This window comes from Delphinapterus leucas, chromosome 4 (assembly GCF_059928025.1).
Source record: "Delphinapterus leucas isolate spDelLeu-1000000601 "Yukka" chromosome 4, BTC_Dleu_Yukka2, whole genome shotgun sequence".
In the NCBI taxonomy this organism is placed as follows: Eukaryota; Metazoa; Chordata; class Mammalia; order Artiodactyla; family Monodontidae; genus Delphinapterus; species Delphinapterus leucas.
In genome coordinates, this window is record NC_143132.1 from 5,270,236 (window position 1) to 5,288,408 (window position 18,173).

At 39.0% G+C, this 18,173-nt stretch overlaps 1 protein-coding gene across 1 annotated transcript in view; it reads left to right on the plus strand.

Moving 5' to 3' along the window:
* DSCAM (DS cell adhesion molecule) overlaps positions 1-18,173 on the plus strand; it is a 189,532-nt gene that overhangs the window by 133,809 nt on the left and 37,550 nt on the right. Inside the window, exon 10 of the mRNA XM_089910069.1 lies at positions 12,345-12,623. Coding sequence (XP_089766195.1) covers positions 12,345-12,623 — 279 coding nt within the window. The remainder of the gene's footprint in view (positions 1-12,344; positions 12,624-18,173) is intronic.

Sequence of the window (18,173 nt, forward strand, 5' to 3'; positions counted from 1 at the left end):
TACTAAGTGCTCATAAATATGCTGCAATCATATCTCCAAGCACATAAACGTCCCTGTACTAACTGTTCAATTCAGTGAAAGAATTTGTTAATTTCTTCAAGAAAGAGCCAGTTGCTTATGATGTGTATTAATCTGGGTGTGGCAATAAAATACCTTGGTTTTGCAGACCTGAATCTTCCAGGTTGTCCACAAGTGATAAAAATGCTTGGAAGATTTCACTCTGTACCTTTCTTTCAAAGAATCAGTGCACGTCTGCGCTGAAAGCCATCTTGTCTGAGTCTTATCAAGAGGAATTAGAGACCCCGAAAATTGAGGAGACTCATGGAGGGACACACAGTTGTCTGAAAGTGTAGAGAGGGGTCTGTATAATTAGTTTTGCATAGATCTATGCTGATGTGAATACTGGGTGGATGGAATATAGAGGGACATATCTTTCATTGGTGTATATTCATGCATTTAACAGTATCCCTCCTTCATTATATCACTAATTCAATGCCTGAAATTTGCCAAAATAATTTCACTGACTTACAGCTTTGTTGAAATATCATAGTTACATTTTTATATCCTTGTCTTCTCTATGACGTATTTCATAAAAAAGAATACAGCCACCTGAAGTCAGTTACAGTTAATAACCAAGCTTTTAAAGAAGGATGACCTTTTCTAAGCCAAGGTCATGAAAAATATTTCTCAAGTAAATACCTTGCTATTACTAGCAATTCTTGTAAAGAAGCTAATTGGGAAAAGAAGGTAAGCTTTAAAACGAATGCCAGCGATTTTGTAAATTTTGGCTGTCCTTGTCATTTAGCCTGGCCGTCATCACCTCTAGTTTGAGTCCCATGGCTTTGCCTGCACTAATAGTCCATAGAAATAAAAATAAAATAAGTGCAACCCATCTGGAAGAGTCTTTTCTCCACCTGGGTTAGTACAACATGAGAGCTATGTTTCATTTTCTTGATGCCATTATGATTCAAATGGCTTTTCTTTAAATATTAGAGATGCAAGTTAGTTTAGGTTAAATCAGAAAACTACTCAGTTTTATTACCAAATCTCTATGTAACCATGTTATTGACCCCAACCAGGAGAAAAGTAACCTGCCTATCTATCTCCTCAGTCCAAGGTGACTCTTAATGTTAAATACAGAAATTCTCATGACTTCTGCAGGTGTTCACCAGTTTTAAATGTTAAAGAAACTATTTATTTCAACATAATATGGTTATGGCTATCAAATGCCTTCCATAAAAATCCTTGAAGAAATGTCTTATATGGTTAAAAACTAGAATCCCCTGAAAAAACCACCCAATTCCTACCCCTATATCCCACTACAGGCATCTATATAGGTGGTCCATTTTTCCTGAGAGTGCCTTGGAAGAAGATGCTGTCATGTTTCTCATGGCTCGTTTTAATGTTTTATTTCCGAAAATTTCAAGCAGTTTGCCTTCTCTTTATATCTAATATGTGTCTTTCCAGCTGATGAAAACAACAGTTCCTGTTTCTCTTTAGTGTAATTCTACATTATGCCTTAAGGATTTTTTTTTCTTCCTAAAATGTTTTAAGTGTATTTTCTCCCATGGACTTAATTGGTATTTTAAAACATTTTAAAAGTTTCTCTTACCTTTATACTTATGTTGTCATATTTATGGCTCCGTAGTTCTTCTCATAATCTGGTCGTCCAAAACAGGCATCCTATGTAAGAACGACCTTGTTTAAAAATCTTAGTAGGAGAGTTAGCTACACTCATCTCTGATTTATTCCGAAGTTACACTATTCTTATGTCAACTGTGCTATTCTGTTGGGTTGTATTTAGCTTATGAACCCTACCTATGCTTTTGGCTTCATCTGCTGGGAACCCATTATCCAGTGCATGCAGTATGTGTACGTGCTTGGGTATTTGTGTGTGTGTGTGTGTGTGTGTGTGTGTGTGTGTGTGATTAATGTTTGCCAGGTTTTCTTGTGTTTTTAAGTTGAGCCTTCTGGGATTTCTTGGGTTCTAATTCAGATATTGGCATTGAATTCTTCCTCAGTTTTGTACTCTTGGATATACACTTACTGAGCTTGTGAATATGCACAGCCCCATGTTAAAGGTAAAGACGGAAGTTCCGTGCTGAGCACTGGCTGAGCTTAGGGCAGGTAAATGAGTAAAACAAACAAGTGAATAAACAGATACAGACTTTTTGAAGGTAATGAGCAGCATTCTTTTTTTAATTTTTATTTTATTTATTTATTTTTTTTGCGGTACGCAGGCCTCTCACTGCTGTGGCCTCTCCCGTTGCAGAGCACAGGCTCCGGACGCGCAGGCTCAGCGGCCATGGCTCACAGGCCCAGCCGCTCCGCGGCATGTGGGATCTTCCCGGACCGGGGCACGAACCCGTGTCCCCTGCATCGGCAGGTGGACTCTCAACCACTGCGCCACCAGGGAAGCCCGAGCAGCATCCTTAAAATTAACTTTTCAAACTATTTTTTCCCTTGCTTCTGTCATCCCTTTTCTGTTCTGCAGGAGAATAGGAGAATACTGATAATCACGTACAGAGGGGTCTTACTAAAAGAGAACCCAGCACACATGATAATTCTCCCCTGGTCACAGTCCAAAATGAATAAAAGCAACATGGATGGATGGATGGATGGATGCAGTATACAGAGGCAGTATTACAAACAGACCTGGTTTTGTTATGAATAGTAGATCAATTTCTTTTATTTTTGATGAGGCAAACTGCTGCAGGTTGTATTCTCCTGGGAGCAGCCTCTGAGATGGAGTTTGGTGTGCAGGATGTTTACCAGGGAGTGTCCTTACCATCAACACGTGTGGAAGAAGGGAAAGGGGGAGGGACTGGGCACAGGGAGAAGATGTGCCGGCCCATAACAGCCTCATCTGACTCTGCAGGGGTCTCTGGAGTGTTCCTTCAGGGTTGTCCTGAGTTGGGGCAAAATTGCCCTCTTCGGTCACTCATTGGAAGGGCCTGCACTTGGGTGAGGGGATCTCTGCAGCTGAGCCCACCTTTGAAGTAGCTGATGACTGAAGGGTGCCCCCTGAGGTCACTCGCAGAATCTGGGGCTCATGTCCTTGAAGGAACCTGGGCCACGTGTCTACACGTACATCAAATCCTACCACTTATGCAGATGTTAAATAGCCATCGATGTGCATCTTAAATACCTTTTCCTAAAAAAAATAATTTTCATTAAATTGCTCCCACTTTCTCTAATAACGCTAGTCCAATATTTCAAATAGGAGATGAAAACTGTCATAGTGTAGGGCAGTAGCATCATTAGACTAGATGTTTTGTTACCAAAACAATTTTTAACTCAAAGAATCTCTTTGATTCCTATGATTTCTGTAGTTTATTCAGGCCATATCGGTGCATCTACTGTTAATGAGATCAAATAATAATAGGATGGTCACCGCCAACACAGGGTTGGGGTCAGTGGAAGGACCTATAGACAAATAACTATAATACATGACAGGAGGTAGCAAGTCTTGAGGGAAGTGGTACAGGGTGAGAAAAAAATCATTTCAACTAGTGATGGGAGTAGAGTGGGCAGACAAATAAGAAAGTCACTGATTTCAACACAATGCCATCAAGGAAATATATGGGAGGCGTTTTGGAAGTAGGGAAGATGGACATCTAGCTAGTTCTGGGCATAAACTCTGGAGTCAAAAAAAAAGGTTTCCAAGAGAAACTGAGTTGAGTCTCAAAGGGATTTACAGCCTGAAAAAATCTCCAAAGCAGGTAACAGCTGAGCTGAGTTTTCACACTTTAAGCTGGTAGGGGTGAGAATGGGCACTGCTGGGGCGGGGGACAGAAAGAGGGACAGGGTGCAGCCCTTGACATTCAGAGTCAATGTGGCTGAACCAAAGGACACTTACTGTAGGCAAATGGTGTGAGTCGGCACAGAGACAGTATCAGATCTCGTAGCGTTCGGTGCCTCCTGCGCCATCCTAAAGGCAGCGAAGTGATAGAAGCAGAGGGAGATACAAAGTGTTTTAGAAAAACTAATCTGATTGAGGTCTATGAGGTGGATTGTACTTCAGAAAGAAAACAAATGGGAAGACCAATTAGGACACAATTGAAAAGTTTTAATACAAGATGGTGGGAGGTATGCATGTGGCTGATTCACTTTGTTTACAACAGAAACTAACACAGGATTGTGAAGCAATTATACTCCAATAAAGATCTATTAAAAAAAATAAAGATGATGGAAGAATGCTTGGGGAAAAAAAGAGCCAGATGCAAGAGGTACTGAGAGGTGGAGTAGACAAGACATCACAGCCAGTAAGAGGGGTTGGAGATAAAGAGAAATGTACAGCTAGGATTATACGAAATCGTATTGTATCATATCATACTATGTTATATTATAAATAACATTAATGTAATAACATTTATTATTCTGAGCTTCTTGCAGCTGGGAGATTTTGCTAGAGAACTGAAGGAGAGGCTTAGATTAAGGGGAAACACGACACATTTGGTTTGGGATTGGAGATGCTTCTGGGCCATCCAGATGGAGGTCTTAGCGGACAGCTGAACAAGTAGGCAGGAAGCTTGAGAAGGAGTTTTGGATGAAGATGTTGATGAGGCAAACCACTGCATCACGCTCATAACTGGCAGGGAGGCTGTAGGTGAGACCATCAGGGAAACAGGGGGAGGGAGCCAGGCCAGGGCACTGAGGAACAACGTCTCCATTAGTGAGGCGCACAGAGTCTTCCTCTGAATCTCTGAACTATTTATTTAAGGTTTTCAATCTCCTTCTTACTTTGTGTGAACTTTTCAAATGGAAGAGGCGCCTACCCTCATTATCCCTTTGCTATGGGATCTATGAACTCTTATAAACCACCTTATAAACCATCTGTCTAGGATTTATAAATACCCATAAGCAAGCAGAGATGGTGACAACATTTATTATTCCTGAGAATACATTACTAGTCCATAGTAATATAGAGAGATATATAGATAATTTCTGATCACATTGATCACACAAACATTGTGTAATTCAATTCTAATAATTGAAAAAACCTAGCACCTCATTGGCTGTATTGGACCCTTTGTTGAGTAAAATGAGGACAATATTCTATATGGACAAAATAACATGCATTAGGAAATAATACCAGAAAGCAACATAGTTTCCACTCACTGTAAAACCTGCAACATAACCTGAGAAAAGATGTGTTTTATCACAGGAATATCTGCAGCAGATGGTGTTCTAACAACAGCAGGACCAATGTGAAGCAGGTGCTCACCTTGAGTGAGAATTGGGAAATTTGTGTATATGATTTTGCGTGTTGTTTGTTTCACTTGTAAACAGGCCTTCAAGTCACGGCAGGTGTCTTGAACCTGGGACTTTCTGAAACTGGGGTAAATATGTGTGATTGGTTCCCCTATTGTTTTCTGTCCATGAAGGAGAACGTTTATCACTGAGAATGTAGCCAGAGCTGAGTAATCTCGGAAACTCCAATTTATGTTTCTGCTATGACACCTGTCTTAAAGGGTTCTAAGCCAAACAGGGATTCTTCTCCTTACCTGAGCACGGCTTAAATAATTCACGGGAGTGAATTTCCCTAAATGCACCCAAACCGCCTACTTAAATAACCCAGCCACAGAAATTTAAGTGTGGTCATTTCAATCTCTGGCTAAAGAAAGCCTATTTAATTTTTTACGTTTTATATGGCTTGGGTTGTTGAAAATATGCCCAGGATACAGCTCCCTAAGGGAATTTTTAGAGATGGACCCTGAATGCCTGCCGTCCTACCACACGGGAGAGACGATGAGTCACTCCTTCTCTGCCTTTCCCACCCAGCAGCAGCGCCAGAGAGCACCCTGCTAGCTCACTCCCACCTTTTATTTCTGGGTCAGTGTTTGGGTGTCAGTTAATATCAGTTCATATTGAACCCCAAGGGAGCTTAGAGAGCAAGGTCAAGAAGGGCTTGCAGAGAAGCCCACATTTATGTGCACAGGCTTAAGCCTCTGTTTATTTAGCACCTGCCGGCTCCCAGCAATGCCCTTCTTACTTGCGCATTGTACCCTCCTGAAGCTCTGGAGGGCTCTGGTCATGCCCTTCTCACTTCAGCAGGTACAGGCCAAGGACCGGCAGCCCAATTCGTGGTGAGCCAGAAGCAGCTCTGGCAGAAGTTGCTCAGCTCAGGGGAACAAGCTGACGCAGTGGTTCAGAGCTGGCACCGGTGGCCGTACCTGAATAAGCAAGGCCAGGTCTTGACTTTATCTCCCCAGCTTGCCCTAACAGCAGGGGGAGGGGTGGCTCAGCGGGTCCACTAGTTAGAAGTCCTGGGCCCCTAGGACATGTGGCATGTAATATGTGTGCACGGAAAATACTTGTCGTTGTGAGAACATGAATGCAAAAAAGTAAAGAGTGATAGGTATAGAAGTAGGTATATTAGACAATCTTAGAGGGTAAAGGATCTTGGAAATTATACTCTAGGAACTCTTGGAGGTTTTCAGGCGGGTTTTGCATTTCAGAACACTTTGGTGATGGATATGTGGGAAACGCATTTCAGGGAGAATAAAATAATTATTATTTTGGTACAGGTGAGAGATAAGAGAGAACTCTTGGCAGTGGAAGTCGGAATGCATAGAAAGGTCCTGATTCAAAAGAGATTTAGACCAGGAAATCTTGAGGGATTTAGTGATTTATTAGATGATACGATTGAGAACAAGATAGAAGTATGCATGCCTCTCAGTTTCTAGATTTAGTGCCCAACCACTTGGGAATTACTTAGTCTGCTCATTCAATCACATCATAAACTTCATGGGCCCCAAAACTACTCAGGCTGAATAGCAGCCTCACCTTTGTCCTTCCCATCTCACCATCTCATCGTTATGTCCTGGATGTAACTCTCTTTGTATTCATAACTTCAGGATTGTCTAATGTGCAAAATGTAGACACATGTTCATCATCACCTCTTAAAAGGTATTTTTAAAAACTATATGCAGTTAAGATGTACAAGGCACCATTTATTCCACTAGTTGTGGGAAGTAAAAAAGATAAACACGATATATCTCCTGCCTCCTGGGTCACTCTACTTAGGAAACAGCCTCATACGTAGATCACTATATTCACGTGTCATATATTTTATTATAAAATCTTGAACAACAGGCTCTTGGGGTGGGTGGAGAAAGATTTTAATTGTGTTGTGTGAACAGAATGGAGGACTATATCACATGGGGCCGTAATCTACAATTCTGTACTCTAAAGCATACTGTAAAGTAGCAGAATTGGACAAAGAACCAATTCTCTGGGTAGACAGTCCATTAAGCGATATGCTCGACCCACAAGTCACACGTGTTCACCAGCCTCACGGATTTTGAGCCACAGCTTGTGTTTGGATGGACAGTACAAAGCCCTGAGCCTACGCAGGTTCTAGGCATCCCTGATGGGCATACAGATTCTAAAATGGGTGTGTAATTGGGACTGAACTCTCAGAGATCAGCCATGGATTTGCATTCCCACAATGGGCAGGATTAGGAGATGCAATTTTTGGAGACTTTATGAAACATGTAAGATGTTATAAAAAGAAAATGTCTTAAAGGATGGGAAGAAAGGGCTTGTTAAACAGAATGGAGAAGAGGAGCTAGAAAGATGAAAATAACCACAGCCTTGACTCAGAATACTTTGGCTTGAGGCAGGCTCCCTGAGCAGCCTGATACCAAAAGCTGTCAACCTGAGACTTTTGCATGGAGACTCACGGAGTTAAATTACCAGTGGACGTGAAATGACGAAATGTTGGAATTGATGGAATTATATATGGCAATGGAACTAGAGCCTTATATGTCTCAACATGCATGCAATGTATTTGATCTTCCCAGTGAATTATGGGCCTTGGGACAAAAGAAAAAAAAGAGTTAAGAAGAGGAAAGGTAGAAGGATGCTAAACTGAGCTACTTCTAGGTACCACATGGGCTCTGGGGCTGGCATGTTACATAAAGCCCTCTCCTGACACTCATGAATTGTGTCACTGTCACCATTTTACACATGAAGAATAGAATCATAGAGTTAAAAAAAAACTGGATCAAGATAACACTGTTAACTACTCAAGACTGGCCAACACACAGCTATGTTTGTTTCAGTATGTCATACTCCACTCTGGGTGAGGGGGAAAGTAAAACTTGTTTTGTCCCCTGTGAAAAAGAATATACAGTTAGTTAATTTTTGAGGGACAAGACACAGAAATGTATTAGCCTCATTTAATGTTCTTGTTCAGGTTTAGAAAGAATAAGAATCTAAACTAACATCTGACAGTATTCAAGGGCTCTGCACTGCCTCAGAGAAAGGAACCCCCAGCATTATGTAGAATAAAATACACAAGCCTGGTAAGAAGTGACATTTAGCAGGTATTTATATACTTTATGAAGGACGGTTACGTGGAAACCTCCGCAGGTCGCATTCAGAATTTCTGCTCCTGTATTGTTACAAGGTTTTACTGTCAGTAAGATTCAGAGAATTTACCTTAAAAGGTGACATAATGACTCAGACACAATAAGCAATGCACCTCAAACAGGTGATTTGGCTTCACCAAAATCATTACAAGAGTTTTTGAATCACTTGGTTTACTTTTTGCCTCTAATTTTATATCTTATACATGCAAAATATAAGATTCTGGACCCCTTAAAATATTTTTAAGCATTTTGTACAGCAGACTTGTGTTTCGTGGCTGAAGCAAGGGAGGCAACACATGTAGTAAGAAGTGACCTGACACACAGGTCTTTTAATTTGTGTTAAAAAAATAAAGTGCATCCCAATGTAATGTGGCAGGCAAAATAAGAAGTTACAAACCTGATTTGACATTATTCTGGGAAAGTGACTTTTCCCTCTAACTAAATTCTTCCTTTCATCATGAAAATTTTATTTTAACTATCTTGGATAGTTTCTGTTTATAAATACATTTTAAAATATTTTAAATATTATCTTTTTCCCCTGTAATATATTAACAATAACTTATGAGTCAGAGTCTTAATTATGCACTATGATATTGTATTAATTGCAGAAAAGCTGGCTATTATGAACAGTGTGCCCCAGCAAAAAATGTCCCCAGGTGCTGTGTGTGTTGCATTGTATCTACTCTTTATAGTTTATGCTTCGTTTCTCCCCACCTTTACCTTACCAATTGTGGCTTCTTACTGAGCCCTCATCAATATGTCTGAATTCTCAGCATCTGGTTTAGACCAAGAAAGGAGATAATAAGGGTGCCGCAGAAGTTTAAAATACGATGTTCAGAGAGAGGGATTATCCTTTGAGTGACGTGAGTGAGGGTTAGTGCCTGGACTTTCTGACCTTTGTTTTTACTGGTTTGGAACCTTCATTTCCAGCAGTGTCACTTTATACCTAAACATTTTGAAATTTACTTCTTTAACTATAATTATACTTCTTACAGTTCTATAAACCAGTGAATTACATATATTTTAGAATTATGGAAAGCATGAATTTTTAAAAATTGATTCACCTGTAGCTACTTCTTGCCTCTGTTCTTCAGAAATAATATGCATATGCCCTTTCTCTGTCCTATAACTTTCTTCTGCTATAAAAAGACACTCTTGTATTTAATAATTGTTAACGGCCTACAGCCCATATTGTTTTCTTATTAAATAGATAGGTCAGAGGTGCTACATCTTATCTTTCTTTCTTTTTTTAAAATTAATTTATTTTTATTTCTGGCTGCGATGGGTCTTCGTTGCTGCACGTGGGCTTTTCTCTAGTTGCAGCGAGCAGGGGCTTCTCTTCCTTGCGGTGCGCGGGCTTCTCATTGCGGTGGCTTCTCTTGTTGCGGAGCACGGGCTCTAGGCGCACAGGCTTCAGTAGTTGTGGCTCGTGGGCTCAGTAGTTGTGGCTCACGGGCTCTAGAGCACAGGCTCAGCAGTTGTGGCACACGGGCTTAGTTGCTCCGTGGCATGTGGGATCTTCCCGGACCAGGGCTCCAACCTGTGTCCCCTGCATTGGCAGGCGGATTGTTAACCACTGAGCCACGAGGGAAACCCTTATTTTTCTTTCTTGATCTGGGGCTTAGAAAGTAAGTCCTTATATATTTCTTCTCCGTATTGTAACTAATAAGGGAAATGGAGTCCTTTCCCTTGCCCACTAATGTTTCGTTTAACCGTTGTTTTTTTCCTCATATTAAAGGCTTATGAAATAGAATCAGTGCTAAGAAACCAATTCAGGTGCATGTGAAAGTCTGTGACCCCTGTGCTCATTCACTGCTCACAGCAGCCCCCTCGTTTTACAAATAAGGAAACTGAGGCACGTAGGGGTGCTCATGACTTTAGTTAGTAGCACAGCTGAACTTAAACCCAGGTAGTCTGGCTCCAAATTTCTTATCCTAGAAAAATGATCTGCAATTCAGATAAAAAGCACCAAGCCAACAATGGGTGCTTAGGCTTGTCTGAGTAGACTCAAAATTAGGTTTCTGTGTGTAAGTAAACCAAAGAAGAAGAAACATAGTTACTTTTTATTTTTAAAATGTCAACTTATTAAGCGTTAATACTTAATATGGAGTAAACATTCGTAACACTTGGGGCAAGATTTAGAGAAATACAAGCACTTTTGCTACAACTTGTCACTTTCCCTGCCTAATGACAAACAACTGTGAACAAACACAGTGTAATCCAACTTGACCTATGCAGGGTGTAGGCTGTCAATGTTTATTATGCATAAGAATGTCTTCTTATAGCAGAAAAAAGTTACAGGATAGAGAAAGGGCTCTACTTTTCAAGAACAGAGGCAAGAATTAGCTACAGAGTGATCAGAATTTAAAAAGAAAACAGAAACAAAATTCATACTATCCACATTTCTAAAATATCACTAACTCATTGGTTATAAGCACCAGGTAGAACCTCATCCTGAGATCTTTTTCTCTTAGCGTCAGATCGACTTGTTGCAGACCCAAAGTTCTAACTTTACATTGAGGATCCACAGCAGTTTTGACATTGAATATGCTTGTCTGTACTTTCAGCTATCTGTTTCCTTGCTTGCTTGTTTGTTTGTTTCTCTCATAAAACCTAACATGAGTCACCTGCTTACTAACTCTGACTAATTTGCAACTTTGCTAATGACTAACTTGCAATTCTAACTTCCACCTTCTTTTGAAAGCATACAGGAGTAGTAATAATAATATTAACTTACAGAAAAACCACTGCTATACTTTGTTGACATCCACTGCCTATGACAATGAATGAAAGCTCCACTGGGTACAGATGGTATATCATGTTCATTGCTGTCTGACCAGCACACACAGTGCAGTATTGAGCACGTACCAGGTGCTCAGTAAGCACTTCTTGAGTGAATGAATGAATGCATGAATGGTTTCCGTTCAGATGTTTCTCAGCTGGATCCCTTTTGTCTCCCCTGAGTTGATAATTGAAAAGAGACTATGACTGATTTAAAGAATAAACTTTACAGACATCCTGCTGTCTAATAACTTCATTTTGTAAAATCACCTAATATAATAACTGGTTTATATTAGGTTATTATTGGCTTAATAATCTTAATAATCTATGAATATCTACCACAAAAGGCTGATAAGAAGAGGATATTGATAACTAGCCCATGACCCCATGACAAATAAGAAGGATGAATAAGAATTTATTAGGGAAATTAAATCAAAAAAGAACATTCCAGACTGAGCTTCACTGTGTCCAAGGCTGGCCAAGCTGAAGACTATATAACCTTATCTTCAGTAGCAACACATCTCCACAACTCAGAAAACTGGCCACAGACCACTTCATAACTTAAGGTCATGTGCAAGGAATGTGTAAAATTGAAGGGTGCAGAGTAATGATGCAATTATCCTAACACAAATCTTTTAAATTAACATTTGCTATTAGTTGGATGTTAGGTATTAAAAAATGTTAACAAACTGGAATCTCTGCTTCTTCAATAGGGTTAAAGTATTAACAAGATGTGGAATGGATTGAAGAGGGAACAGTAATTGTACTCCTAATATTAGCAAAGCAGGAAAGAAATCTCTTGTACACATTATTTTTAAAAGCTTCCAAGAGAAAACCAAACCCAGGTCCCTCTTTAATAGTATTTACACTGAAAAGTGCAGAATCTGAAATGTTTCCTTTAAAAATGATTATTGAATTTTAAAAAAATTTATCAAAATAAATGTGATTAAGCATATTTGCTGAAGTACAAATCAAGCCATGCTTTTCATTTAGAACAATGAGAAAATTCAAATAACAAAAGAGCACAACTTCAAATCTTCTACCAGTTCATATACTTTTATGCTATAGCAGTGATTTGTATTACTCTTTCAATGTCATGCAAAAGGGTTAAAGAAAAAAACATAGAGTATTTACACAGTTCATTATCATCTTTCCTCTCTTACATTTTCTTTTCTTTTCTTTCAGTTCCACCTTTTATCCAACCTTTTGAGTTTCCAAGATTCTCCATTGGACAGCGGGTCTTCATCCCGTGTGTTGTGGTCTCAGGGGACCTACCCATCACCATCACCTGGCAGAAGGACGGCCGGCCAATCCCAGCGAGCCTCGGGGTGACCATTGACAACATTGACTTCACGAGCTCCTTAAGGATTTCCAACCTCTCCCTGATGCACAATGGGAATTACACCTGCATAGCCCGCAATGAGGCAGCAGCTGTGGAGCACCAAAGCCAACTAATTGTGAGAGGTGAGGAGACACTTAGGATGCATGGCACCTATGCAGTCAGATTCAACAGCACTCACCAATGGTGTTTCCTTGAAATGTTATGAAAATAACCAGAATTCATAAGAATTCCCTGTCATCCCGTTCAAACACACACACACACACACACACACACACACACACTTCACACAGCTGTAGAAGCCAACTATGAACTCCCTTAAACTCCAAGCCAAGGTGTATTTACCTAAAATGTGAAGTTTCAGAAAATTAGCAGAGAAGAAATGTGTGAATGAGATGTGGCGACCATGGGATTTAATTCTTGAAATAAGGCTTCCCTGCATTAACCCAGTGACTTGTGAGGCCCAAAATCCATGAGCTCATGCTGTGTTGTATTTATCTTACATAGCACTTTTTATATTATCATCTAGATTGATGGCTTTTAAAAATATTTGCCAAAGCCATATGTCACAGTTTTTCTGAAGTCAAAAAATAGTAGCTTTTTATATTTTCTTATTTTAGTTTTAGAAATGTGGTTTTCTTTGTTCCTCCCTTCTGTTGAGCATTAAATGTCTATCTTGGAAGGGTATTGAAACATTTACTAAATTAAGCAAAGTGTGACAATATTTATGAAAAAAATTAAAATAAGATGGTTTAACTTGTAGAAAACTTTGCCAGGGCTCTCAATGCACCTAAAATGTAAGCAACAGTCTTATTTCAAATCTCTTTGCAAGTCAGCAAATTCCCATCAAGGTTCACACTTGCCATCTTCAAAATGAGGAGCTAGTGTTCTCCAGTGTCTGTTGAGCATGGATGTTCTGTGATTTTATGGTTCTCCCAGAGTTGTAGGTGTTCATCTACCAGTAGAATATTCATCCACATTGCAAAAGTAACTGTATGAAATTAAAGATTTATATTAATGTTGATTGTTTGCATTTTAAAGTCCTTGAACACAGGGCTCTCACTGTAATTGTCAGGAGGGGATGATTTCCATTACCTGCAAGACAGTCAATAGATGTAAGCAGACTCTTTCTTGAGCAATAGGTTCCCATGTCCTTCCTCAGTCCTTACAACTTGTCCACATGACCCCTCTCCTTCCTTTCTTGTTGAAGAGTAATGCTCATTCTGTCTACTTGCCAACAAAATAAAGTGGAGCATACTTAGAATTCATATGAAGGCACCAACTTTGTATCTGTGAAAACGATTTTCCCTGAGTGATTAAGATAATCTACCTTCAGTTAGATACAAAACAAAGGTACAAATGGCCTTATGCTAATAAAATTGGGATACATTAAATGTTTTTTCCCATTTTTGAAGATGTATAAAAATGGGAGCCAATCTAGTACTGCTTCCCAAGTGTTTTCTTATAAGGAGAACTGACTCTTACTATCATTTGTGAAGGGCAAAGCAGTGAGTACATTAGCCTGTCTCCGATATAATCTGCTCTGAAGGATCCAGGTCAGAGAACAGAAATGCTACATAAAAATGTACATGAGTGTTCTGTGAATCACTTGCCTTCACAGGAAATGCAACCAGACTTTTTTGACCAAGGCAAAGGTCAGATGACCTGGAGTTGAGCCTAGCCAATCAGGATAATGTAGTGGATCACACTCTGATTAGTATCTCCGTGTGGCTGTTTTTTAAATATGTTAAATAAGGTTCTGTGAAATTAACAAAGTCACTAGTTAGGTGATATAGCCCCGAGAAAGGAAATGTGCTTCACAAGCAGGTCAGTAGCTGGAGAAATAGTCAAGGACAAGGTAATGTGCGGGGGCAGTGGTTCACAATCCAGGCTTCACCATAAAATCTCCTGGGAGATTTAAGAAAACACTGATGACCATTTTCTGGTCCTAACTAAGCCCAACTAAATCATTATCTCTGGGAGTATATCCATCTCCCAGATCTCTGGGGCATTATCCTTTTTTTGTTCAATTCAAAATCACCTGTTAGTGGTTCTTGAATTGTGTCACACATTAAAATTATGTGGGGAGCTTTAAAAAATTCCTGATGTCCAGGTTGAAGTCCAATTAAATAACCATCATTGGACGTGGGACCCAGGCACCAGGAATTTGTAAAATCCCTGAGTTGATTCTCATATGCAGCCAAGTTTAAGTCCAAGCACCCTGGGTAATTTGAATATGCAGCTATTTTAGAAGTCTGGAGTTTTTTATCTAAATGCAAAGAGGGGCCATTGGTGACTTTAACTAGGCTAGTGGCATGGCCTGATTTATGTTTTTAATCATAACACTAGCAGCTGTGGAAAGAATGGATTGGTCCAGAAAGCAAGTAGGTAAGAAGCTATTTCAGAAGTCGAGGCAAGATAAAAAGCGCCTTGAGTCAAGGTGGTCACAGTCAAGGTAATGAGAAGCAGACAAATTTACAATATGTTTTGGAGACGAATCAAACAAAACATGTATATATAGTGAATGTTGCAAAGAGAGAGAAAGAGGAATTGTTAAATTAAGTACATATTTTGCCTAATAAGGTAAATGAAAGTGTCTTCTACAGAAGTGGAGAAGATACAAGGAATAGCAGTTGTCACAAGGGAAAGAATGATGTGGGAGAAACAAGAAGGTCTAGACTCAAGGCATTCCAAAATTTAAGGTTCCAAAATAAGAGGAGGAATCAGCAAAGGAGACAGGAAGAAGGAGCAGTCAGTGAAATAGGAGGAAATCCAGTGGACTGTGGGGTCCTGAAAGCAAAATAGGAAATAATCGAGAAAGATAGGTGATAAAGTATATCAAATCCCACTGAAAGTAGAAAAAGAGGAGAACCAACAATTGCTCATTGGGTTTTAGGAAGATGGATATTGTTTTTTACCTTGTACAGTGGCGTGGCTGCAGTGAATCCCTGATTAGTGGGGCTTGAACAAAGAAAGGGAGATGAATGTGTGGGAACTCAGGAAAATACAACTATTTTTGTATTTTCAGGAATGTTGGTATGACAGGAGGCGAGGTGGACATGGGACAAGGGAAGCTTACATGCTGATGGGAATGAGCCAATAGACAAGAAAAAAGTATGTGGCAGGATAAAGAGATAATTACAGGATCCAAGTTCTTGACTTAGTTAATTGGGTTCTTTGAACCAGTGGAATATGTACAAACTAGTGTAATAATAATCTTGGTGGGGCTCCAGAAAGTAGAACCAACAGAAATGGTTGGAAATTTCGGGGAGACAGATTTTGAGTCAAGTAACTTAAAAGATAAATATAAAATTCATCCAATGGGGTCATCAGAGTGTAACATGCAGTGGATTTATCCTCCTACCATAAACAATTATAAAACTGGACAAAACTTTATAAAGTAACCATCTTCCAAATACGAAACAGGCAGCACAGGGCTGTGGTCCTAGAGAGGAGAGAAATATATGAGTTAAGCCCCAAATTCACCCCATATTTTTTCTTGGTGCACTTTCCAAACCATGATAGACGGATGCAGAACCCAAATAGATAATGGTGATTTTTATGGTGAAGAAAAACAAAGAACCATTAGAACCACTGAGGTGCTGGATATTGCAGGTCAGAGTACTAGAGAGTGGGGAGCTGTTCAAAGAAAGATTTCTAAAGATCTGTATAGGGCTCCCTTTGGGTCTTTAGCTTAATGCTACACTTCACATGCATAGGGCGAGACCCTATGAAATCTAGCAGAGAACAACTTCCAGGAGTATGTGAGATGAATAAAGCTTCCAGCAGTCACACAGTCCTGAGAAACATTGGAGTTCTGATTAGCCAGAGTAGAGAACACACAGGGAATTCAATTAAAATCTCAGAAGAGGCCACACACTAAGAGAGGCCTAATCTAGCCCTGGGATAAGGGCTACTCTAGACCAGCCCTAATAAAAAGCCTACAGGTAGCCTTGACAGGATTAAATTTCTTCACTGGTAAATCGACTGTTTGCAAGAATAACATTCAGTGTTCTTAAAAGGAAGACAACAAAATCCAGACTCTCAATATCATAGCATATCTGCAATGCCTTGCACATAATTACTGGCTATGAGAAGAAATAGGAAAATGTGAGCCATAAATAAAAGGAAAAAAAAGAAAAGAAAAGAAACAGCCTAATGGGCATACAGATGTTAGAATTAGCAGACAGGGTTTTAAAGTAGCTATAATAAGCATTTTCAAAAATTCAAATGAAAAGATGTGTGCAATGAGTGAATACATAGGGGATGCAAGAAGAGAAGTATAAAACATTTTTTAAAAAGAACCAAAAGGAAATTCTAGATCTGAAAAGCACAATATCTGAAATGAGAAATTAACTAGATATATTAAGTGGGATCTTAGATACTGCAGAACAAAGGATAACTGAACTTGAAAAGAGGGCATGAGAAAAATATCCAAATTTTTTAGAGAGATAAAAGACTTAAAATGGCAAACAATGCCTCAGTGAGCTTGAAGTAATGTCAAGGAGTCCAATATAAACATAGTTAGAGCCTCAGAAAGAAGGGCAGGAAAAGCATAGATCTGAATAGTAATGACTTGAAAATCTTCAAATGTGGCGAAAAATATAAATCTACTGGTCAAAATGATTAATGAAGCTCAAGTAAAATAAGCACAAAGAAAGAACCATGCCATAGCACATCATAGGGTGTAGATTTTACAGATTTTTGCATAATCTATCAAACTGTACATTTAAAACCTGTGAATATTACTGTATATAAATTGCACCTCAATTTGTTAAAAATTTAAATGTAAATTTTCTAATATTCAAAATTCTTCAAAAATGAAATAATTCCCTTCACAAAATATTAACTTTCCTGACAACGGAGGAGACATCATTTATCAAAAGCCGAACAATATTTTGAAAGACGTTGCATGAAATAGGTGTCACAGGCTAGTGGCTGGCCTCAATAAAGAGTAGTTTCCCTTCTGGCATTAAGGCTCAATGATTTAAAGTTAAAGGCTCTTAGTTGCACTCCTTCCTCACAGGCTGTATCATATTTTATAACACATACGGAAAATATTCTAACTTCAGCATGACTTTTAGTAAACATATCTCTTTGTTAATTCTATCTAATGGAATATATAAGGCACATAAGGTACACAACTTTCCTTAGCCCATGCTACAATGAAGATGGGTTTATGATTCATTGAATTAAAATTTAAACCTGGGCCAATTCTTGAGCTCATGTTGCATAGATACCATAATAGATCATCATGCTGATTTCAGAAAATAATCACATTTAAATAAACCTTAATAAAGTCAAGGCAGCTTTCTCTGGGCCTACTCTTCTTTTAATTACAGTTGGAATGGCAATGGCTAAAATGAATTAATTAAATAAGGGTTACAAGATAACCTTAACTCTCTAATGAAGCTTTCTCTATTTTAAAGTCCTTGTCTCTAGCAATCATTATTTTACTTGTTTTTTTCAAAAACTTAACAGTCCCATGAGTTCAGTATTTTCTTACTTGTCTGCAAAAGAAAACAAAAAAATCACTAAGCTTTATGTCTTCCAAATATCAATGGATAGCTATAAACTTTTACACCCACTCCCAAATGACTGCATTTGCTCTGTCCTTCATTGCTTCATCTTTCCCTTATTGCATCATGAAGCAACAAAGGACTTAATACATACTC